This window comes from Knufia obscura (assembly GCF_036327395.1).
Source record: "Knufia obscura strain CCFEE 5817 isolate CBS 148926 chromosome Unknown scaffold_1, whole genome shotgun sequence".
Classification (NCBI taxonomy): Eukaryota; Fungi; Ascomycota; class Eurotiomycetes; order Chaetothyriales; family Trichomeriaceae; genus Knufia; species Knufia obscura.
Window position 1 is genome coordinate 1,405,905 of NW_027042687.1, and position 23,658 is coordinate 1,429,562.

General features: G+C 51.1%; 10 protein-coding genes across 10 annotated transcripts; 3 read left to right on the forward strand and 7 right to left on the reverse strand.

Moving 5' to 3' along the window:
- Positions 1–839: 839 nt before the first annotated feature.
- On the reverse strand, positions 840–2,114 carry PMZ80_000515 (uncharacterized protein; the record flags this gene model as incomplete). Its single annotated transcript, XM_064868965.1, has 1 exon — positions 840–2,114. The coding sequence occupies one exon, from the start codon at positions 2,112–2,114 to the stop codon at positions 840–842; it is 1,275 nt and encodes a 424-aa protein (XP_064734462.1).
- Positions 2,115–2,799: 685 nt separating this feature from the next.
- PMZ80_000516 (uncharacterized protein) lies at positions 2,800–4,381 on the forward strand (the record flags this gene model as incomplete). The annotated part of the gene is made up of 2 exons (XM_064868966.1): positions 2,800–2,901; positions 2,957–4,381. The coding sequence occupies 2 exons, from the start codon at positions 2,800–2,802 to the stop codon at positions 4,379–4,381; spliced, it is 1,527 nt and encodes a 508-aa protein (XP_064734463.1).
- A 635-nt stretch (positions 4,382–5,016) lies between these two features.
- Positions 5,017–7,431, reverse strand: PMZ80_000517 (uncharacterized protein; the record flags this gene model as incomplete). The annotated part of the gene is made up of 1 exon (XM_064868967.1): positions 5,017–7,431. One exon carries the CDS (start codon positions 7,429–7,431, stop codon positions 5,017–5,019), a length of 2,415 nt encoding a protein of 804 aa, XP_064734464.1.
- Positions 7,432–9,153: 1,722 nt separating this feature from the next.
- Positions 9,154–11,385, forward strand: MPP10 (U3 snoRNP protein; the record flags this gene model as incomplete). Its single annotated transcript, XM_064868968.1, has 1 exon — positions 9,154–11,385. The coding sequence occupies one exon, from the start codon at positions 9,154–9,156 to the stop codon at positions 11,383–11,385; it is 2,232 nt and encodes a 743-aa protein (XP_064734465.1).
- Positions 11,386–11,486: 101 nt separating this feature from the next.
- Positions 11,487–12,239, reverse strand: PMZ80_000519 (uncharacterized protein; the record flags this gene model as incomplete). The annotated part of the gene is made up of 1 exon (XM_064868969.1): positions 11,487–12,239. The coding sequence occupies one exon, from the start codon at positions 12,237–12,239 to the stop codon at positions 11,487–11,489; it is 753 nt and encodes a 250-aa protein (XP_064734466.1).
- A 1,202-nt stretch (positions 12,240–13,441) lies between these two features.
- On the reverse strand, positions 13,442–14,095 carry PMZ80_000520 (uncharacterized protein; the record flags this gene model as incomplete). Its single annotated transcript, XM_064868970.1, has 1 exon — positions 13,442–14,095. The coding sequence occupies one exon, from the start codon at positions 14,093–14,095 to the stop codon at positions 13,442–13,444; it is 654 nt and encodes a 217-aa protein (XP_064734467.1).
- Positions 14,096–14,702: 607 nt separating this feature from the next.
- PMZ80_000521 (uncharacterized protein) lies at positions 14,703–17,189 on the reverse strand (the record flags this gene model as incomplete). The annotated part of the gene is made up of 1 exon (XM_064868971.1): positions 14,703–17,189. One exon carries the CDS (start codon positions 17,187–17,189, stop codon positions 14,703–14,705), a length of 2,487 nt encoding a protein of 828 aa, XP_064734468.1.
- Positions 17,190–18,565: 1,376 nt separating this feature from the next.
- On the reverse strand, positions 18,566–20,677 carry PMZ80_000522 (uncharacterized protein; the record flags this gene model as incomplete). Its single annotated transcript, XM_064868972.1, has 1 exon — positions 18,566–20,677. One exon carries the CDS (start codon positions 20,675–20,677, stop codon positions 18,566–18,568), a length of 2,112 nt encoding a protein of 703 aa, XP_064734469.1.
- Positions 20,678–21,748: 1,071 nt separating this feature from the next.
- PMZ80_000523 (uncharacterized protein) lies at positions 21,749–22,279 on the forward strand (the record flags this gene model as incomplete). Its single annotated transcript, XM_064868973.1, has 1 exon — positions 21,749–22,279. One exon carries the CDS (start codon positions 21,749–21,751, stop codon positions 22,277–22,279), a length of 531 nt encoding a protein of 176 aa, XP_064734470.1.
- Positions 22,280–22,706: 427 nt separating this feature from the next.
- On the reverse strand, positions 22,707–23,048 carry SMT3 (SUMO protein smt3; the record flags this gene model as incomplete). The annotated part of the gene is made up of 2 exons (XM_064868974.1): positions 22,707–22,769; positions 22,821–23,048. 2 exons carry the CDS (start codon positions 23,046–23,048, stop codon positions 22,707–22,709), a joined length of 291 nt encoding a protein of 96 aa, XP_064734471.1.
- Between the last annotated feature and the right edge of the window lie 610 nt (positions 23,049–23,658).

Consider the following 23,658-nt stretch of genomic DNA (forward strand, 5'->3'; position numbering starts at 1 on the left):
TTCCTGCAGGGCTCAGGAGAGTTGATTGCGAACTGCAGGTGGTAAAGACCGAGGTCAAAGGAAGGTCTTTAGGTGAAGATGAAGGTGCTTGCAAATCTCAAATGCTGAAACAGTGGAGAAGGACGTGACAATTGTGAAAGAAAGTGGGTGAGGTCCTTGTGCGTGTAAGGACACGCGGCCAGCTTTGAAAGACATGGTTGCGACGTGACTTGTTCCTGCCATGCAGCCGCAAGAACCTGTTCTCGCACTAACGCATCTCATAGGCGAGGTCGGTTCTTGCGTTGCTTTCCACCCATGTTTCGGAAAGTGACGAGGAAAGGCTCTTTCCTTGAAGAGGAAGCTGGAGTATGGTGGGTAATAGCCAAGCATAGCGCTAGACCGGGGAAGTTCTTTGCTCCGGGCGCCACCCGAGCTCGGTCTGCATGGGGCACCTGTGGGCCTCGGTTGCCGATGGTTCTTGTAAGCATCAAGCAAAAAGACCATACGATGAACCCTTTCGATCTCCCGAACTCGTGTTGATGCAGGGGCAACTCCATGTGTACACGCAGTGCTGTAACATCGTACTCAAGGACCGGCTCCAACGGTATATTAGCCAGACGAGATCATCGCCACGTGCTTGCGCATTTCGGTGCACAATCTGAGATTGGGAATCGCCAGGTCAGCAGAGTTCGTCGCGAAACCGGTTCGCGAGGTTGTTCGTGCAGTCGGTTGGGTATAGAGAAATGCAGGCGATCGACCCTTGCGGAAAAGTGTACTTCGCTGCTTCTTCTAGTGTCTCAACCGTGCTCTATTCGTCCCTTAAACTTACAATATACATGCAAATACCTGTGCCTCCATTTTCACAACCGATGATGGAACTGACGCGGCCTGCTATGTCTGCCATGCTGATCTCGCGCGCCATGACTATGCATTTCGCGCACATGCACCTCTCTAGTCACCATGATACCATCCTCTGGCGGAGTTGTTTCGATGTCTGGACTTTGCTGTCTCAGGTATGTTGTGGACTCAGTCAATGAACCTGCTCGATCTGTGCTATCAACAGACGTGCCTCCCTGCGCGACTCGGCTTATAGCGTCATCTGCATAAGTTTCCTTCGACAGTGATGCTGAGGCAAACGAATTGCCAGAGGGATGCTTGTGTGAATTGGCAGAATGGTTTGATACGCCACCCTTAGAGCCATATCCATAATGAGTTCGGTACGTCGGTCCACCGTGCATCCTCATGCTCATGTCCATGAAGCCGGAATCAAGACTCCCGAGGAACACTTTCAGACTCGGTATACAGGCTGACATGACGGACAGGCATTGCACGACCTGAGCCCATGTCTGTGGGCCCACCGCTGCCCAGGTTTTGTCTGAAGAGCTGTAGTATGTGACTAGCGTGGAAATGCGGATAGCGCTGCATATGCAGACAGCAAAGCGGCAGCCGAAGGCCCCGATTAGGCTCCATCTGCGGTGCGCTGCCATCTGAAGGCTCCATAGCATTGTGATGGGAATGATGATGCAGGCCAAGTCGGTGAGAATGTCGAAAACCATGATCGAATAGTTGAGCACAGCTGTGTTGACAGGGCATTGATGGGTGTCAGTCTGTCGATAGTCCCAAGGTCGTGGCAGTTGGCATTGAAACGTCAAACTGAGAATCGAGCCTAGAGCCCAGACAATGAAAAGTGCCCCTACACCCTGGCATATCCGGCGGGTGTTATGCTTGGGAGCCAACCTGGTTAGGAGGAATATTGTCGATATCTTGCTGAATAGTAGAGTTGCAACGAAAAGAATGTTTCCATAATAGGCATTCTTTGCATAGATGTCGAAGGACGCTTCAGAGAGAGAATCCTGGTGCTGACCAAGACCATTTGAGGCGGATCGGTGTATAACGGCAGTCTGTGCAACACCAAACAGCATTGCTACGCCGACCAGAATGTCGTCGATGCCTCCTGCCATGACATATGTAAATCTCGTGGCTAGTCTTGTAGAGACGCAAACCACGAAGAAACACATCAGGATCCAGCCTGATATCACCACGTACGCGCCATGATTATCGTCAGTAACGGCGCCGTGGGGGGGTGTGAGCCGGTAGATAGGTGGAAGTGGCGCATCTGGACTTTCGGCAGACATATTGGTTCGCTGCTCTGCTGGTGAAAAAGCACATTCAAGGGTGCGAACTATGAACTGACTTTATCTTTGAGAATAGGCATACGCTCGTCGTAGGAGTATACCTTGTCAGTCCAGATCAGGTCGCTGAAGATACAGTCCGGAATTGCACATGTTTTTTCTGCTGTGCTGGGTTGTGTCGGGTCTAATGCCATCCTTGCTCGTAAGGACATGGCGAAACCTTTTGCCTAATTGGACGTGACGCATGGGTTGTCTCCAATGCCCTTGCATGACGCTAATGCTGCAAGGAGAAGTGGTATCGTCGATCGTCGTTCGTCTTGAATTTGACAGACGTGATATTTGGCACGCTTCAACCAATCAACACGCGTTCATCCCGCCACTTACTGATCCTTGACAGATGCATCCGACACTGTTGTCCTTTTGCAGCACAGCTGTGAGCCCAACCTGTGGGATGACAAAACCCATTCACCGGGTTCTGGAGCACGTCACAAGTCCATGCCTCAAGCAGGAAAGCAATGGGCTTCGACCCACAAATTGCGAGGCGTGGCAGGTAATATCTTCAATGGTGGAACTGTCAACTCGGCCTTGACTTAAGGGATAGTAGAACCGACCGGATCCTTAAGGCACCACCATCCATGACGCTCTTCAATAGTCGCAACAACAGCACTGCAATCCTTTGTACAGCACAATGGGTGCCGTTGAATTTGATGCGCCTGTCCGGTCAACGGAACGCTCAGCCCGGCACGATGATGCTGCTTTACATAGGCAAGGCAAGCGGCCGCAGTTGAAGGTGAGTCCAAGACACACTCGAGAGCTCAAAGAGCAGCGCTGATCTGTGGTTGTAGCGCAACTTTGGCTTCATGTCAATGGTTGGTTTCTCTTCAACCCTCATGGCGACGTGGGAACCTTTGGCGGCATTGCTTCAAGGCGGACTCGTCAATGGGGGTCCAGCCTCGCTTGTGTACAACTTTCTCATCTGCTTCTTCGGAACACTTGCAACCGCAGCCTCTCTCGGAGAACTTGCTTCAATGGCACCAACATCTGGTGGCCAGTACCACTGGGTTGGGATACTCGCGCCTGCTAAATGGTCAGTGAAGGCTTCATGGTTGACAGGTTGGATCTCTGTCTTGGCCTGGCTCGCCGCAACTGCAACTCCAGCCTTTCTAGGCGCCACCTTATTGCAAGGACTCTTCGTGCTCAACAATCCAAATTACGTCTTCGAACGCTGGCATGGGACGCTGCTGTACTTCGCAGTCATTTTCATTGCGGTATTCGTCAACGTGTACCTTATCAAATTTCTGCCTTACCTGGAAACAATCATCCTGATTCTGCATATTGGTCTCTTCTTCGCGATTGTGATACCGCTGGTATATCTAGCACCCCAGCACTCAGCCGAGTTTGTGTTCACCGACTTTGAGAATCTGGGCGGATGGCCATCGAATGGCATGGCATGGTGTGTTGGATTGCTCACGTGTGCTTTCCCCTTCACAGGCTATGATGGAGCATGCCACATGTCTGAAGAAATTGAGGATGCAGAGCACGTCGTGCCAAGAGCCTTGATAACATCTGTTGCCCTCAACGGTGCTTTAGGATTCGGGTTTCTGATTGCCCTTCTGTTTAGCATGGGAGACCTCGAAACTGCATTATCGACACCAACCCGCTACCCGATCATCGAGATATTTTACCAAGCGACAGCCTCCAAGAAAGCCACCAATGCAATGATTGCTGGGCTTATCTGCTCAGCTGTTTGTGCAGTGCTGGGCTTGATGGCTTCAGCAAGTCGTACCACCTGGGCCTTTGCTCGAGACAATGGTTTACCTTTCAGCAAGACCCTAAGCTATGTCGATCCGAAAAGAGCAATACCGTTCAATGCCATTGCTGCCACGACACTGCCCTTGTTACTCCTGGGCTTGATCAATATTGGTTCGACGGCAGCCTTCTACGCCATAGCTGGGGTTGCAACTGTGGCGCTCTATTTCACTTATCTCGCTCCCATCGCCTTGCTGGTCTTGAAGCGCGTCAAAAGAGAACCTGTTGCTTTAGGACCGTGGCGATTGGGAAAATGGGGGCTACCGATCAACCTTTTCTCCCTATGCTACTCGATATTCATCTCCATCTTTTTATTCTTTCCGTCATTCCTTCCTGTCACACCACAGAACTTCAACTGGACAGTGGTGGTGTTCTTTGGCTCGGTCTTGATAAGCATTATCTCGTGGTTTTGGTATGGTAGATCGGTCTACCACGGTCCGATCAAGGAGATGTACGATTAGTTTTGACGAAGGAATGAAGGACTTGTATGTACAAAGGATGCGAAACGATGTAAGATAGAATGAACATGTGACACGGCGGGCCCGTGGAGCTGTTACTCTGAGAGTCCTGAAAATTGCGAGCCACATACAACTTCGAGAGTATCGTCAGCCGGTCGAAGAGAGCTGTAGGTGGATTTCAACCTTAACTTGTCGTAGCGAAAGTGCAGTGGTTGGAAGCTGCTCAATGGTACGCGATTGTAGAAGCGACCACCAGCCGCCCGGGCACGTGACTTCAGCCTCATCTTCTTGAAAAGACGTTAGAAGATAGGACCACGAGTCGGACCAGGTCTTTCCCTAGTAGTTTGAAGTTTTCTGTCTGAGGTATATGAAAAGAAATCTTGAGCGAAAGTGAATTGATACGTGGAAAATAGGTGTACAATATCATGACCCATAATGTTCGAGATGTGCCCGCGTTTGTATAACACGTACTCGTCCCGTTCCACAAATCCTCGCCAATCCGTCGAATAATACAGTTCATACGTCTCCCGCTGTTATCGGAACGTGCCGATCATAAAGGCCATACGTGCCAATGTGTATCCGTATTGTACAAGCAGTCTCATGTGCTCTTCCACGCCATCCAAGAGCCTCCCCACAGTTTATTTCACGAGGGTCGCCTTCTGCACAATTCCAACAACAACCGCAGCTCCTAGCACGACAATCATTGACGTACCCAAGATGAGACTCACGACCTCGATAGTCGCAAGCTTCTCCTTCCTCATGTACACAAGCACCAAGCTCAGAACCATACACACGAAAGCCATGACAACACCAACAGTGGCGCCCACATCAACCTCGAGCGCCACCTTCTTGCGGCCAGTATTTAGCAAGATCGCAGACATGAGCAGGAAAACGTAGCTGAGCACAAGAAGACCACTGTAGAACTGGACAAGAGTTCTTTCAAGGGCACGTTGACGGCGGGACAAGCGCATCCTATATCTTTCTGCGGGTCGTATACGGCCCTGTAGTCCTTTGTATCGTGGGCGACCTGAGCCGACTTGATCAGTGTCCGACTCAGAGGATGGGCTGTCCTGGCTCTGAGCAATGCCGTTGAGAAGGGGCGTGCGTTCGTTGGAATCGATTGCATGTTTGTTCTTCGACTGAACCCAGGTAAAGGGCACCAAGAGCGCAGAACCGATTTTTCGCATAGTTGCCATCCCGGGTGCTTCTTGATTTGGATCGACATAAATGGTGTACGCTTCTTGCTGGTAAAACTCTGATTCTGGATCATCGTATTCACTGTAGTACTTTTGTCTGTTCGGGCTATCAGCCGCGATTCTGGCTTTCTTTTTCTTCTTCGCGGGAGGTTTTGTGTCTGCTCGATCTAGAGGCATGTTCCGTGTTGACGTCATAGGACTTGTCTCTGAGCCGGCTGTGGAATGTACCAACGGTGTAGAGAAGACGCTATCCACCGGGCCATCGGTTGACGAAGGACCCGATGTGAGGCCGTCAGAGACGTCTTTCCGCCTCCCGCGCCTTGTGTGAACCGGCACCTTTCGAATGTCTCTCTCCAGTGTCGCCGCCCATGAGGGTTTGCTCAGCTGCGGAAACTGGCTGTAGATGGCGGCGCTCTCCAATGTGAATTCTGGTATCCTCTCAGCCAGATGCGTTGTGTCGAAAGCCCGGACTACTTCTGGCTTCCTGCCAAATTCCCATCGGATGCCAAGAACGGCATAAGGGAAACCTGGCTCTTGCGTTTGGGCTTCACCAGGAGCTGTCAGGCTGTCCTTGTCGAATGCTGCAAAGGTAATGTTTGCATCGAGTGTGGCAAATGTCCCGACCTCTGACGAGTTAGTCAAACCAGCATACCTCGAGCGATCAGACTCCAGTTGTGCTAGAGGCTTGACATCCCTATGCTGGGACAGGAAGCCTCTTATAGCGCGCGTGTTAGCAGCGCTAGCGGACCGATCTTTTGGTAGGGACGAATCTCGGTCCAGTGCAGAAGGCAGATCTTTCCGCTTGATGCTGATGGTGGAATTGCTATCAGACCGCGGCGACAGATCTGACATGGTAACGAGTGCTTCCTTTGCGGCTGACCATCTCGCACACATAGCGGCCTTGGAAGGGCTATGACTGGTTGAATCCTGGATGAATCTGTAGACGTTGTCGCAGTAGCAAGTATGCACCCGCCCTCCATCGCCTGACCCCAGTGCAGCAGCGTCTATCGAACCAACGGAGTTCTCACTGGACAAGGCACTTCGGAGACCAAGATCCCGCATGTATCGAAGCAATAGGACTCGAGCTTCTTCAAGATTATCTGTGTGTATCCAGTAAGTGGCGGTTCCAGCAGCTTCTCCGAACGGAATCGAAGCTACTGCTGCATCGAAATGCAATGGACCGGATTGAGTTGCTTTGGCGATCTGGATGACAGGGGACTCAAGCTTGTCCGATGCCCTTCCCCGATCGTGATCCTGCATATTTGGACGCATGAGACTGGTTTGAAGATCTGTAATCGTCGCTGTGTGGGCCGAGAGGTGCTGCATCTGGTCAATCAGATTAAGGTCGAGCTGACCATCGGAAAACACATCATTTTCCAGTCTGAGGCGCAGGGCATCTGAGTTTGTCCATTTACGGTACTTCTTGAATATCTTGCGGAAAGCGATCTTTTGTGCAGCTGCAAATCTCGACAGTGCTTGTATATCTTCGCCTATAGTCTCAGCTTCATAGGCCAGCCGCTGATATTTCCTGGCTTGCAGAGATGGCCTGCCTCCGTACAAATTGGACGAGCGCTTTGCTGATCTCACAGACTTGTCTAGATGAGCCAGACGCCGCTCTATCTCGCCATGTTTGCTCCGCAAGAACAAGGTAATGTGTTCATATTGCTCTTTCAGGATATCATACATCTCATCTTCCAGCAGTGACCACCGATGATCAGTTTGACCAGGTATAGGTACTGGTGATGGGGCGCCGGCGCTCGTCCGAGCCTTGATCAGGTGCTTGAGCTCATTGTAGTTGAGGTTGTAAGGGGCCCATTTCGGAACGGATCGTTGGTACAGTGTTTCGCCGAACTTCATGTTGTTCAGCAGATGATGAATGCGTCAACTTAGAAGCAGTAAAGCATGACGCAGGCACGGAAAGGGTGCTACTACGTGGTCTGCTTCTGTATGCGATAAGTTTCGGTGGTGCCGCTGGGTGTCCGTCTGCAAAGCGAGCACCTTAGCTGCACTCAAGAGTAATCAGTGCTGAGAATGAACAAGGCGAAGAAGCACGAAACGCGGAAAGGGTGGAAACAAAGTACTTATTGTTCAGACTTAAACTCATAAGCTCAAAAGTAAGAGGCCGCATCCATAATAGATAAGATGACAAGGAGCAATCACTGTAGAGTAAGACTGCAAGAAACTTTGACTGAGTGGGTGCTACACGTTAGCGAACTTGAAAACATCGCGACGCCGGCTCCCACTCAGAAGTTGAGAGTATGACGAATGCGGACGGATTGACCGAAGCCATACTGCGGCAAAACCTACCTTTGGCCAAGAACTACTAAAGGGTGGCCTCAGGAACGGAGACAGCTACTAGCTTGGCAAATTCTTGATTTGGTCTCCGAGTCTGCGGCGAGTAGCAACACCACAACCGTCTACCATAGCTGGCTTCAGCCACAGGTCTTGTCGAAGACAGGACCGGCAGGCTGAGCAGCTCAAGAGTGAGACATGCATCAAGTTTCTTTGCGTCCAAGATATATGTTGGCAAAGTTTCGAGGCGAAGCCATAGTACCAAGATTTTATCAGCGTTTGCTGATACTTGGAATTGCGCAGAACTGAAGGCCTAGCGCTATCATGTTCCGACCAATGGGATCCAGCCCACCAGCCTGTCTCTATGTGCTTGTACTTGTATGGGTTCTCCGCAAATTGCAGACTAACCCATGCTGCCAAGGCTGCTCACGCTGATCTATCATACATCTACACAACGTTATCGTTGATTGGATCTCCTAACATCGTTTGCAATATGCACAACTGCACAGTAGTATGAGCAGACCAGGCGGAACTGTATATGCCATCAGATGTCTTAGTAAGGTCCGAATGAATCGTTGAAGCTCCTAAGAGAACATCCTATTCGTCTTGCTTCAACGGGCAGTTCCGCTTCTGGCAAGATGTCGCGTGAGCAGTGGAGCTCTTACAACGCTGGGCTAAGGTCAACAAGAGCCATGGATCATCTTCGCCGTGTCCATGGTATAAGTGATAGGGTCATGAAGCAGGAAGCCTACAGGCCAACCGGCAGAATATGTCCACATAGTAGTAGGAGGCCTTGAATGGTCTCTAGATGTAAAGGTGAACTGCCGGCTTTCGGTGTTACTCCCTCGGGTAATAAAGTCTTGAACCACCTCTAGGCCAAAATTCGTGCTAGACTGGGTCAAGACTTTATTACCCGAGGGAGTAGTTGTCCGCACAGAACAACCTCTTTCCATGGAGAACGAAGCAGCGCAGCGAAGAACTTGAGTCATGCACGCTGCGACTGGTGGATCGTTCTCGGTTATTGCCACTAGTGAGCTGGGCATCTATGCTTATTTTAGTAGGCGCCCGCCCGAGGTGGGCTTCAGCACCATAGCACTAACATACTCCACCGTACACGCTGGAAATTTTTGATGAAGCGGGCTGCAAGAGTATTATACACGATTATTGTTGTCACCACATCCGGATGTGGAGATAAGCCTCGCCGCGGCTAGGAAGGGTCGTTGTTGCGTGATAGACACAAATTGGCCATCTCACCCGGAAGGAACATAAGCACAGTTGCCGTCAAGCATGGCGACAGTAATGGCCAATGGCGCAGGCCATTTCGATTCCCTAAGTCAGCTGGGAAATATACTTCGCGATGAGCCATATCAATTCCTGCAGCCAACACTCCGTCATCAGCAGTCGGCATTAGCAGCTGCGAAGGCTATCCTCGATCCTCTGGCGAACGATGTGGCTCAGGCCCAAATAGTGAGGAGAAACGAAACCAGGCGCAAGCGCAAAAGAGGCAGCGATGAGGTTGAAGATCCTGTGTTGCAGTTGCGACAAGTTTATATCAAGGGCATGGGAGTGAAGCAGGTATGGGAACAGGCTCGAAGAGTGCTTGATGCCGCGACCAGCGAGGTTGAACGAGGCATTGAAGTCTATCTACAGGCGCAAGACAGCGCGCAAGATATTCCGAACGGCGCCGATGTGGCTGAACAGCCAGACCACGACAATGAAGACGAGCTTGAAGAACTTGACGACGAAGAGGACATGGCGTTTGAGGACGAAGCCAGCCTTGAGGACGATGCAGAAGAAGTGCCTGATGGCTACGAAGGCGAGGAAGATATTGAGGCTGACTCAGATGTGGTCTCTGAGAATGAAGACGAGGTCGATGACATTCAGCAGGCCACCTACAAGCCAGATCCGAATAACCTTAACGACGGCTTCTTTTCTATAGATGACTTCAACAAGCAATCTCAATTCCTGGAGCAGATGGATGCGAGAGGCGACGATGATAATCCTAGTGACGAGGATGAGATTGATTGGGACGCCGATCCATTAGCACAGGTCTCTGGGGGGAATCAGTTGAGCAGCAAGTCAGCAAAGGGTAGAACTGACGATGCGGATGCAGAAGAGTCGGAAGATGACGAAGACGGACCTACTTTTGGTAATGCAGATCTCAATGCTGACGATTCTGACGTCGACATGGATGGAGTTGACGAAGGCGAGCTTGATGGAATGATGCCTGGCTTAGCAAACACGAACGAGGTCCGATATTCTGATTTCTTCGAACCGCCACCGAAGAAACCATCTAAAGCAAAGAGAACCCGAGCTCTGCCGAAGACGCAACCGCCTGCAGAGCTAGCACGCGTCAGCGGCGAGGCAGAAGATGAGGAGGATGCCGATCTCGAACGAGCAATGGCGGACGTCAGGAGAGATCTTCTGGATTCAGAAGAGGAAGATTTTGAAAACGAAGAAGGTGATCAGGACTTGTCCGATGACGACGGTCCAGATAGCCTGTCTCGGCTGCCAGCATCGAAGATACGTGACAAGAACCTTTCGACACATGAAAAACAGCAACTCCAGATAGCGGAGGAGATCCGCCGCCTAGAGGCTGTGAATGTGTCGAAAAAGCCATGGACCTTGTCTGGAGAAGCTTCTGCTGGTGCTAGGCCTATGAACAGCTTGATCGAGGAAGACCTCGAATTCGAGCGCACTGGCAAGCCGGTTCCCGTCATCACGGCAGAAATCAGCAACGACATTGAATCACTCATCAAGCGCCGTATTCTTGCTCGAGACTTCGACGAGGTCGTCCGCCGCAGCCCAGCTACACTAGATGCTGCAGCCAACGCACGTCGTGGCCGAACAGATGTTGTAGTAGACGACGCGAAGCCCACGACTGGCTTAGGAGAAATTTACGAATCAGAATACCAGCGCAATGCTGATCCTACATCCTATGTTGACAAACGTTCAGCTGCGACAAAGAAGCAGCATAATGAGATTGACAAACTGTGGAAAGAGGTGCGCGATCAGCTCGATGTGCTTGGAAATCTACACATCAAGCCAAAACGGACCGAGATCGAAGTCAAGACGGTCGAGGACAAGCCAAGAATTGCGATGGAAGATGCACGCCCTGCAGTGTCCGGCATTGACGCGGACAGCGCCATGCTAGCGCCACAAGAGATCTACAAACCTGGCACTGATTCACGTGCCGAGAATGGAGAAGTCCTGAATGCAAAGTCTGGCGTGAGCCGCAGCAAGGAAGAGATGACCAGGGAAGAGAAGACCAGGAAACGACGACGTGAGAAGGAACGGCAGAAGAAGACCAACGTAAGGACGACTGCTGCAACCGCCGGTGATCGTGGCAAGAAGTCCAAGAGAGCCGAGCAGGAAGGTGTTTTGAAGGATTTACGAAAAGGTGGTGTCAAACTTATTGGGAAAGGAGGAGCGACGCAAGAGCTATCCGACAAGAAGAGGAAGGGTGGTAACTCCGAAGCTGCCGGTACAGCTATCAGTGGAGGTGCTCTCAAACTGTAGACGGAAAGGGTTCGAGCTCCTAGAACGCCAGCTACGGCCACATGCTCTATTGGTACGTTGTTTCGGTCCTCGGGCCCTGTTGCTCCCCTGAAAACTGCCGCTCAGTACACTGAAGAGGCGTACTGCGTCTGCCTTCTATTAATGCGAGTGTGCAAGTCATCAGACGACGTTTTCAATCTTTGGGCTCGACAATGAATTTCGCTCTCGGCTTCAGTATGGTCGATCATATGTCCCACAATCAATGAAAGGATCCATTCAATGTCGTCTAGCTCCTCATGATCGAGGATGTGCTCTATGTCGTCCAATATGCGCTGCCCTATCGGCGAGATCGGGGTTTCTTCGGGTACAACCGGCGACAGCATGTCAAGGTATGTGCCGACCATATTATGTGCCAGGAAGACCGACCGTTTCGCCCTCAGGGTCTCCGCGCCAGTATAGCGATATATCTCGAAGTCGGCTCTCCATTCATCTAGACCTCGTCGTGTGGCCGTGATCAAACAGTCATCAACTGTGGGGTTCCTCAGCAGTGGCTGGGCCAGGTCAATTAAGCGAATGCGAGCTTCATCAAGACTCTTTATCTGCACAAGCTGTCTCTCAGGCCTTCGAAGGCCATGTGCATATGAGAGCCCATTGTCCTGTACGAGTCGTTCGACACAACCGATGACGAAAAGATCTTCCGAATTCGGCGTGTGGGAGAAAGACCGTGAACTCATGAGTCGGGCTGCTTGCAGATGCATCGCACTCGCCAATGGTCGATTCGTAATTGTCTCGAACATCCAGGCCAACATCGAGACCAGGATCGTGCACGCAAGGGAGAACCCAGGCGATGTTATGTCCAGTGCGCCAATAGCCATGTTGTACTGCTGCAGCGCCGGCCTGAATTGTCCCTCAACCGATAGAGACGGTAAAGATCCAGTGAGATATTGATCAAGCATCGACAAGGCTACGAGCATATGCTTGACAGGAGAATGATTATGGCTCGCTTGAGGAACGACGATGGTCCACAATTCCTTCGCTGGTCCGGACATGGAAAGCATAGGTGCCGTCCTGCGGAGCCAGAAGTCAAGAGCTCGTACCTCGTCCGGTTGGCCGTATCTTCGAGATATTGCGGGAACAACACTCGTTCTCGTTTGATAGCGCTCCCGGTCATGCTGGCCCTGCGGCTCGAAAAGCTTCATTTGCCGTGGACGATAGCCACCACACTTGATGTTTACACGCTGACATCGAATGCATTCCGGCTTCTCCTCTCCACACTTTACTCTTCGCCGCTTGCACGTTAGGCACCCGGAGTGTACTTTTGGATGATACTGCTTCCTCCTCTCTGGCTTTCCTATCTCCATGGCGCATTGATGCTAGACAGATGGTGAATTGTGACGATGCAGCGCTTCAGTACTTGATGCGAGAAACATTCAAAAGCAAAGTACAGTCGTGGCTAACAATGTCACAGAGAATTCGAGAGCGTGCCATGATGCTATGTAGAGATGCGTATAGCCTTGATGGTCCTGGCACCAGTGATGCAGGTACATGCTCGTACACGGGGGGCCTTATATTGTCTAGGACAAGAAAGGATTAGCTCCGTAAAGACCTAGTCAATTTCCCCAGTCTCGCCCCTTGTTCCTACGTGATCCGAGAAGAAACATATCAAGTCTCGAATTACTGTAGGGTCATGAGATCTGATCGTAGGATAAATAGTAAACGCCAGTGCTATGACGCTTAGAGAAGAACAAATGGCGACACCTAGTGAATGACTGTAACTGCGCCTCCTGCGCAACCTTGCCGGCGAGCAATACCATACACTCACAAGATCGATGCTCAATCTCAAGCTTATCAGCATATCTAGAGTACCAACTGCCTGCAAGTCTCTGTCACGCTTGCCCAATCGCTCATGCTCATCATGCACCTGTGCCTCATAGTTGCCCATTGCCAGCCATCTGAAGTTCAGCCTCAACAAACAGACAAAGACCCACTCGAAACAGCTAAACCTTCAAATCTTGCTTCCACGTACATCCATCCATAACTAATCAACCCTCCACCCGTCCACCCAATCCCCTCAAAATCAAATCAACCCCCTCCCCATCCTCCAAATAACCCAAGGCGTCTCCCTCCTCGCCAACACCCTCCACTCATCCACCTCCCCACCCGTCTCAACCAACACCATCTCCCCCCCAAAACACAACGTCCCCCCACAACAATCAAACAAACTCCCCAAACTCCACCCAAGCTGCCCCTCAATCATCGGCAGACGACGTTGCACTTCCGACCTCGGCACATCAGCGTACAGCAGGCTCAGATGCGGTCTAAACTCGTCCGAGGCAGCCCACGACTGCGCCGCTTCTTCATTTGTGTTGGCGATAGCCTCCCGTCGACACCGAGCCGCGAGTTGAGATAGATTGTCGTGCGGTGTGATCGCGATGCTCAGTTTGCGGTGGAATGTGTCGCCGGCTTCGAGGTGGGAGAGTTCTAGGGGGACTTCGTTGGTTTCACGTTGAAATGGGGGGAGGGAGAGGTTGTCGAGCCATTGTTGGGGGGGAGGGGAGTGTGTTTTGGGGGTTATGTCCGTGGTTAGGGTGACGTGGGGGATGAACGTGTGTTTTTTGTCGGGGGTGATTGTTGCGGCGAAGTTTGAGGGGATGGTGGTTGTGATTAGTTCTTGGAGTTCTTTGGTGAAGGGGTTGTCTTGGGTTGGGATGAGCCACAGGGAGGAGGACATTGTGGTGGTTGGGTGTTTGTGTGTGAGGTGGTCTAGAGGGCGGGCTGAATTTGAGCGGGTGGAACGATGTTGGAGGTGGTGTCCAGATTTGGCAGTTTCGTGAAGCAGGGAAGTAGCAATAGATAGCTTCTGTCAGGATGGATGTTAGGCTGGTTTAGCGCATTTCCCGGGTCAGCGGAACGTCAGAAAGCAGGGTCTCGGCGTGAACAATATCGGGCATAAGGCCTGCACTTCGTCGTTTCCATATACACAGAATGTCTTGTCTACTACTATGGTTCAGGCGACTGAGTGAGGTATCTGATCAAGCAGAAGGAAAGGTAGACTCTGGGTTTGCAAACGAATGCTCGACCTCCTTTTCTCCTAAGTTGGCGGAGCAGCAAAATGTGATGTCATGGGGTGTTCGGATGAGGCAGCAAGGCAGAATTAGCATCTCTTATGTTCATTACGCCTCTTGCCCGAGCCCATTAGCAGATTGGGCTGTGGCCACTAGTGATTTCCCCCAAGGTGACATTATTACGACATGGTGCGGCCGAGTACTGTCAACCTGCGTGTATGCTTCATGACCTCTTGCGAGCGACCTTGTGCTCGTATCTGAGCCCAATGTCCTTTACAGATGAGCTTGACGGGCTCTAGCTTGTCGTTCGAGCACTAGAGCAATGCTGTCACTCTTGTGGACCATATCTTCCTCCTTCGCTCGACCTGGCCGTGGCAGCTTCACAAAGTCACAAGCTAAGCCGCGTTCCAAGTCCGTTCCTCCTTTGATGATGCCGCCGCTGACCCACCGTCCATGTTCGTCCCTATCAAGCCGTGACAGGTTTGTCAGGACCTTAGTGTAGGAGCCGAAGAAGGGATGCGCGCGTGCATCACATGCTTGTTCTGAATTCATGGAACCAATTTTGACCGAATGCTCAGCTAGGGCTTCGAGCTGAACCTGAGGTTGAGATTCATAGTAAGGATGGGTCAAGCCGTGTCCCAGCGTGACACAGATGACACCCCCAACTTCGATCGCATGAGCATCAACGTCTTCGTCTGCTTCGAGGAGTATCGAAAATATGGAACCAGTCTTCATCACTTGCGTTCGTGTCGATACGTCTCTTGGGAAGACCCATCGATGGGTCGGATAGATGGGATGGTAAGGTGTGATCCAGAGGCCTTCCTCATGTCCCCCGTCTTTGCAACTTATGATGTCGCCGCTATCGTCAGAGTTACTGCTACTCGCGATACTAACCATTTCTTGAAAGCGGGCCCCTGCACTATCAATCGGAGTCTTAACAATGCCTGTGACGGACCGTGAACCCTTACGAGTCCAGACAGCATCACCGACTCGTAGATCCTCAATTTGGCTGTAAGACGTGCCATCGCTCATCCTTACCTGACACTCCCCAGCGAAGCAAGGGTTACTGTAACTGTTGTACCGACTCATTGTGACCGTCACATGGCCCCCACGGCTTCGAATTAGGGATCCTTTAGGAGGCGGCAGTCTATCGAATGCATCGTCGAGTTCATCTCGCATCTTGACGAAAAGGGGCGAATTAGCACCATAGCGTAGCGGACCAGGATCCTTGAATGTGGTACAAATCTGACGCATGTGCGCATGCAGAATGGAAGGAAGATAGTGCATACCCCAGCGCTGGTAGTAAGATGGTTCCTGAGTGCCATAGGTGGGGTCTCGGCTAGGAGATGGTGCCGGTTTGTCGACTCGTATTGCTAGCGCAATCTGGCCACAGCCGTGGCCATTGGTTGCATCGAGAGACTGCAAATCCGACAGTAGGTCGGCAAGGTCTGTGGTGTCTGACATGGGGCCCTCACCTGCTGCAGCTGCCAAGCGAGATTCAATACGCTGGACGAGAGCGTCTATAGCATCGCTCTTTGTGGACAGCTTTCTCGCCGACAGGGGTATGTGTTCGTTGTTCTGATTCTTGGCTGAGAGGCTCGACAAGTAGGCACAAAGCTCGTGTCGAGATACGTGGTAGTCTATCGCTATTTGCGGTACAGTTGGCTCGTTGTACGAACTGCATTCCCTTGCCACAGTCTGTTCCGGCTGGTTGGGGATGTTGCATCGGACGATGGCTTTCACGATGTCTGTCGGCAGTGCCCCGTCCAGCTTGACTATGATATCCCGTGACTGCCCATATTGAATGTTACCGAGGTGAAGTGTTCTTGTGTTTGTGAATTGTGGGTCTGTATCGAACTCAAGCCAAGACGGCAAGGTGATATTGACTTTGGCATTCGAGCATGACAAAGAAACTTCCGTACTGATTGCGAAGGTAGAGAAAAGATTTGAAACTGCATGAACAAACACTGTGCCAATCATGCCAGCATCAGGAATGAACGCATAGTATCCTCTTCCAACTTCTGCTATCGACCGCAGAAGAGCAGAATTTAAGTGATAGCCGAACCCGAAGCAGGATATAAATGGTGTAATCTCTCGTTGCGCACGCATCTTTTCAAGCATCGGCTGCAGCTTCTTGACGTAGCCTTGAGATGGACACATGTGATTCGGCACACCGTCGGTGAGGACAAATACACTTTGGACATTGCCAGTGCCGTCGATATTGCGGAAGACGTCCAGACCTTCTCTTATGCCCGACCACAGATTTGTGCTGCCTGAGGCAGACAACTCTTGAATTCTCTTCCTTGTTTCAGCTTTGGCGGCCTGTATCATTGGGAGGAGTCCTTGGATAACCTTAGCGTTGTTAGAGAAGGTAATAATGGCCAGACGGTCGTTTTTGTTGAGTTTTTCTATGATCGTCTTAGCGGCATGTTTGACGAGGTCAAGTATGCTTAGGCCGGATGACTCTTTCTTATCCATTCCAGTTTGGTCAGGTAGTTCGGCTTCGGCGTTCATGCTCCCGGACACATCAATCACAAGCACAACATCGCAAGGAGTGTGCTTGAGATTGCTATCAGGTAGTTTCGGAGGAATGACAGAGAGTAGAACTTCGTTCGTGTCTTTGCCGGTGGGTTGAAGGTCAACGTTGAGCTTCGGTGGAACAATGATCGGTACAAGTGATGGTTTCGTTTCTGTCGACGAGTCCATATCAAGGATGACAAAATCGTCGTCCATCTCCTCAACGGCCTTTCTTTTCCCCATCGTTGCGCAGTGTGCAGTAAGAGTTGTGTCTCTAGACCCTCACTGAACGGACGCCGATCGTGAAACCCTGTTAGGAGTGTAAAGCTGGATGTTGATAGCCTGGAGATGGAGCGTGATGATCGAGCAGAGCTTGCACAACTATTGCACCAAGCTGCCTTCATATAACCACCACACTGTCCAGTCAGTCCGTCCGCTTGCAAAGCATAATTGCCACGAGGCTGTAACAGCCGGATCTTTTGCAATAGCGTAAAACAGGAAAGTCATGGACCTTGTACCGAGTAACGGGACTACAGAAGTGGACAAGAAGATTTCGAGATGGACTCACCATGCTAGACACCGGTCTAGATGTTTCAGGCAGCACTGTGCATTTCTGAATGTTCTGGAAACAATATCACCTCGACAGCGACATCAAAGGGACTCCATGCCAACCAGCGACTCCAGTGTCACCAGGCAGTGCATTCTTGATGGTAGTTCTCCATGCGATGCACGTTGCATCCATCATCCACACCAGTCTGGCGGGCTCACGAATGAACTGTTTCGCAACACGACAGGAATCGAGTTGCGGCCTGCAAGCCTCTTGCAACACACACAGCCATGATCGAGATTTACAGCGATTGAGGAAGGTGAAAAACGAAGGAAGGAGAGTCAGACGCGCAGCAAGGGACTTTTGTCGCGTGGTTATAAGCTAGCCTGCACTGGGTTTAGCTTACTTACGTGCCTGCCTCCTATGTGTACAGTAGGTCAAGCTTCGCCTCTCACACCAGCACGTCGTGAGTGATAGTACATAATCGCATGGAGAACGCACGGCTCTCGTAACCAAGTTCCCACGAGTAGACGAGCCCGCACTACTCGAGCTTGGAAGGTTCTTTGGTACCGGATCCGAGTCCATCGTAGGAAGTCGAGCATTTCGAGAAAACTGGAAAGTGACCACACAGAACCTGGATACAAAAAGACTATGCTATCTATTCAGCTAGGTCTTGCTAGATTTGACTCTTCTATATACACTCCACTTATTCCGTCCTCTACTCGACATGCTTCGACCGACCGGTCGTTAATGGCCCACTAATGCCCCCACATCTATGCATATGGTCCTTGTGGGTTTTCGACAGTTGTGGAAATCACACCTTCTGCCAAATTTGCAGTGCAAATAGCTCTGCTTCAAGTGCCGTCTCGAAGTAATTCAAGGTGAGCATTCGCTGAGGCTGCTGCAGGCTTTCTGTATTTTGATCGACTGGAGCCGTTCTCTGGAGGTCGGCCGCCAATTCCAGAGAGCTAGTACGGCGCCGGTGGAATGTCCGTCAGGACTGGTATGGCCGTAGAGTATCACAAGAAAGTGAAGGGGAGAAATTATCTCTTGTCCCTAGAATATGCTTTGCTCAAGACTTTCCTGCTGCAAGCTCGATCGCTCGTGCAGCAGCTTCCTCAAATGAATCTGCAACGAACATTAGTATCGTTCCGTGACCATAACAATCTGACTTACCATAAGCATCGATCTTCAAACCACTATCGCGGATCAGCTGTTGGCCTTCTGCTTCGTTAGTGCCGCGTATCCTGACCACGACAGGCACCTTGAGGTCGAGATCCTTGAAAGCCAGTAGAATGCCATTAGCGATCATGTCACCGAGGGTAAGACCACCAAAGATGTTAACAAAGATGGCCTTGACCCTTGGATCAGACGTAACAATCTTGAAGCTGGCCTTGATGGTTTCCTTTGTCGCCTTACCGCCAGTATCGAGGAAGTTCGCAGGGTGGCCACCTCTTGCGATCAGTGCATCGACGGTGTTCATGGCTAGACCTGCGCCGTTGACGATTGTTCCTAGTGTGCCGTCTCCTGGCATCTTGACGTAAGCCATCCCCTCCTTCTCGGCTGCAAGCTCTTCTGGTACCTCGCCGTCGAAATCTCGAAGCGCATGGACGTCTTCTTGTCGTTTTGATGATCGGAAGGCTGCGTCATCGAAGCGAAAGCCGGCGTCTGTGACAGAGACTTCGCCAGCGTCCGAAATGGCGATGGTGGTCCGGAGAACTGCCGCTTCTTTCTTCATGTATAGGTCGACAAGCTGCTCGATAAGGTTCTTGATCCCTGGCTTGGCTGGGTCGGAGATCTGTAACCTTTCTGCAATCTGGCTGATCATGGCGTCGGAGGTAGCATCATTGCTGCCATACTCGAAGGGATACCTTCGTGACTGCTGATAGACCTGGCTCGGCTCTGATGTTGGTGATGCGACTACACAGAGCATACGTCGTGAACGATCGACTGAGATGGCGAGCATCTTCCCGTTGCCGTTTGCCCCAGAAACCTTAATGCCTCGCTCTCGCAGCATATCGAGTCCTTGCTCAGGTTTGATGATAAGCGATCGTTTCTGCGCAGTGGAGGGTACTGCATGCGATACTGTCCTCGGCCGTTGCCTCATTGTGTGATACCCTCTCTTTTGCATCGCACCTGGTCCTGATGCGGCTTTGCCACCAGTACTCCTTCCCCGACCGTCCAGTAACTTCTTCATGCCCTCACCGAGCTTCTCGGGATGGTCGACCACAACAACACCTTCCTTCTCGAGGACTGCAATCTTCTCACGCGCAGTTGCTTCTCCAGGCGACCTCCACGCGCCGGCATGGCCCATGACTCGTCCCATGGGTGACTCGATGCCGCCGATGACGGCCATGAAGGGTTTTGGGTTCGGTGTGCGCTTCTTGTACTCTCGTATCCATTCCGCAGCATCTATCTCTGCTCGACCACCAATTTCTCCGACCAGAACAATGCCTTCAGTTTTGTCATCGTGTTCAAAGATCTCGAACGCTTCAACGAAATTAGTGCCTGCGAGCACATCGCCGCCCATGCTGATGCAGTACGTCTGGCCGAGTCCAGCTCGGGTGGTAGATGCGACGGCTTCATAGCTCAAAGTGCCAGACTTTGCAACTATGCCGATGTTGCCCTCCTTGAAGAATGGTAAAGGCTGAAATCCGAGTCTGCACCGTCCCCAGGTGTTGATGATACCCGGACAATTTGCACCAACTAGCCTTGTCTTGGATTGCGTTCTCAGCATCTGCTGTACCCTCATAATGTCGTGCAGCGGGATATGCTCGGCGACTGCCACCATCAAGGGTATTTCATTCTCTATAGCCTCTTCCATAGCAGCAACCGTGCCGTTGCCGGGCACATAGATGGCGCTTGCATCTGGCTTAAGCTCTTTCACAGCTGTGCGAACATCTGGAAGTACTGGTAGGCCCAGATGCTCGCCTGTTGTACCAGGCTTGACTCCTCCCACGACGTTCGTGCCATATGCTATCGACTCTTTGGCATTTGCTGTGGCTTGCCTTCCAGTGAAACCTTGATACAGCACGCGAGTGTGTTGCCCTATCTTCAGATTCTGGATGGTGTCTTCATAGCCGGCCAATTTGGTCGTGGTGGAAAACGAGGATCTCGAAGATTGTGCAAGCCGAGTCGAGGCCGCTGAAGCTCGACAGCTCCTCAGAAAAGCTGCTGAGCTCATGTTAATGATGTAAGGAACGTCTGGAGCACTATCTATACATTTGCAGAGCTCAATGTGTACAAAATCCGCAGTTGAACAGTGAACGAAATGAGCACAAGAACATTTTGCGAAAGCATGAGGGGACAACAACGCCTGCTACGAGTTCCGAGGTAGTGGCTTGAAGCTTATGATAATCATGACAGCACATTGAGATCTCCGAGGTCGGGCGATCCGGGGGTGATGCAAGCTTCCAGATGCGAGACGCTAGGCATTTTGCGAGCTCGAAATTAAAGCCTAGGACAAGCCTCGGATGTGCACCTGCTGCACCAAGCCCAAAACTTCCCGAGACTCGTGAAGATTCGGCACGAGCAGAAGCGCCATCGGCTGTTGATCGCTTGTACAGCAGAGCTTCGAATCGTAAAGGAGATCGGGTTGCCCGGGAAATTTGTCCATATTGTTGATCTTCTTGTTGATGGCAGCCGCAGGTCAAAAGTCCCTCAATCCAGTTCTATGCTGCCTCGACATAACGAATCGTTATTGGAGGATGGACGAAGTTGCCGGAAGCGAGACGATGACGCCCACCGGACGGACGGGAAAGTTTGCGTTTGCTACTGCTGTTCCTGGATGCACATGTCGACAAAAATAATTGATGCAAAAGGACGGAGGAACTGTTACCCAGCGCACCTGCATAAATTCTATGGCTTCACAAGGCGGAATTTCAAGATCGGTCGGCTGCTATGACCAAGTCTGGTGAGCCGCATGCCCCAGAAGTGGGCGTGTCCCACGTTGCAGCATTTCAAAGGACGAGCGACTCGTGGTGTTTCATCCTGTTGGAGAACAGCTTCGTCATTTGGTGACATTATTATTGTTCCGCAGTGGAAGACGCAAGAGCTCGTGCGATCACTTTTGACGTGATGACCGTCTACTATGGTGAAAGCCAATTTAGTGTCGTGAACAGCTCAGTGAATTCTCGCTTGTTGCCTACCTTCCATATTCACGCATTTGCAGGGTTGTAGTTGTACCGACGAGACCACTCTGTGGTTCAGGGTTTGGGTCTTTCAACCTGCATCAGAACCGAAACCAGGAGTAACAATGTCTGTTGAAGCTAAGCTGTCGAAGTTGTCACTGAATTTGAAGAACACGAACTCGCCAAAAGGCTCAAGCACAAACCTCAACGGCCTCGCAGACGAGACACCAGAGTCATGGGAAGATGAAGTCGCTGAGGATGGACCTGTTGAAGCACCTGGGCCTTCATTGAAGCAGATCACCTCGAATGATGGGCCTGCCCCTCCTCCACCCACTCCTGTCTCACCTCAGAATACAGATCCTATCTCTCGTCGATGGGAAGCAGGGAATGTCATGGACGGTGGGAAGCCAACCCCTCGAATCCCTGGTACAAGTCGAGATAGTAGCGAGAAGCGGCCAGAGAAGACGACTTCGACAGCGAACAGAATGATTGCTGGGGCTCTGGGTATCAAGGCGCCCAAAAAGACCGAAGAACAAAAACAGTATGACAATGCTCTGCGGGAGACAGAGATCAAGCGAAAGAACCGAGAACGGGAGCAACGTGAGCGAGACAGGCTTGAGGACGAGAAAGCAAAGGCAGCCGTCTGGGATGCCTGAAGTAATCAATCTGGCTAGGTCTGGGCAGGTTTGAGCGGCAGGACGTGGATGCGCACAGAGAAGAGCGTGTAAAGCCCACCCCGAATTCGACCCGTTGTAGTCGATTGAAGAATACAATAGCCCACAGGAGAAGCAGACGTGACCAAGACAAGTTCGTAACAAAAGCAAAGAAAAGCCGGCAAGTAAAGTTGGTTTCGTGTATTGCACAAGAAGTATATTGTCTCCCTCAGAGCATCATGCTCATCTGCTCGGTGTTGTGGTCCCTCCCGCGAATGTGACCTTAATCATCGTCCAGAACTCCTGCAAGACGTGTATGATTCAGGTAGTGTGCCTCCCGTCGCCACGATTATCGTTCAAGCTCTTGCCTCTTTCAATTCATGCGTCGTGGTATCGTTGGTTCATATCAAGATTGGTTTGGCCCAAGACTTCATCGTGAGCCACCAATCTGTTCCTGATGTACTTCCAGTGTGTCGCCATCATTCATATCAAGCTAAAAGACATTAGCATGGTGCAACGAAGACATATATCCAAAGCTACTCACCGAATCAGGTGTGTCCTGACCAGTCACCCTTGTGCCGTCGAATAGAAATCTGACTGTCTTTGCCTCCTTGCCCTGACGCTCGCAGAACGCATTCATCAATTTCTCCAGCTTGGTGCTCCTCTTAATCTTGAAGAAGACTTCGTTATTGTTGTCTGTGACCTTGATATTCAGGTGCTCAGTGGCTTGTGGTGCCTCGCCACCGTTTGGTGATTGCTCTTGGTCAGCCATTTGTGCGGCTTTGGAGAGGTTCGAAAATGTTCAGAAGAGTGAGTCGATCGAGAAGAATTTGGAATAATCTGCTTTGCGACAATTAGTCTCGGACGGTTGTGGTGGAAGTGGAAAGAAGACTCGGGCGATTTCGTGCGTAGATGGGGTTTATATACCTTTTTGAAAGAGGCAGAAGCGTGATTGGCGCGTGACAAGAAAGGCAGCTGTGTTGGTGTGAAGAGGTGGTGAAGGAACCGCAAATTGGGTACAAGCAGGAAAGTGCCAGTGCTGCTGATGTACAGCCTTCTGGAAAGATGTGCAACAATGAATCGCTTGTGATCGACCAGTGACGACAATTGGAGACCAGATGCGTGTGCCTTCATTTTACTTTCTACATTGAGCTGCTTCGTACAGTGCTTCTTCACAAGCATTTCACAAACAGAACAAGCACGCATCACTGCATTTGGGTATCAAAGCAATCCTTGATCAAACTCGAGCGAATTGGGCGCTTTTGTACAGGCACAGAAGCCACACTTGCTGCCATGGTGAGACAGAAAGAAGGCCGTGAATAAATATGCTGACAAGCTCAAAGGGCACGATAGATCAGGACCTCAAACAAGATCCTCCATGC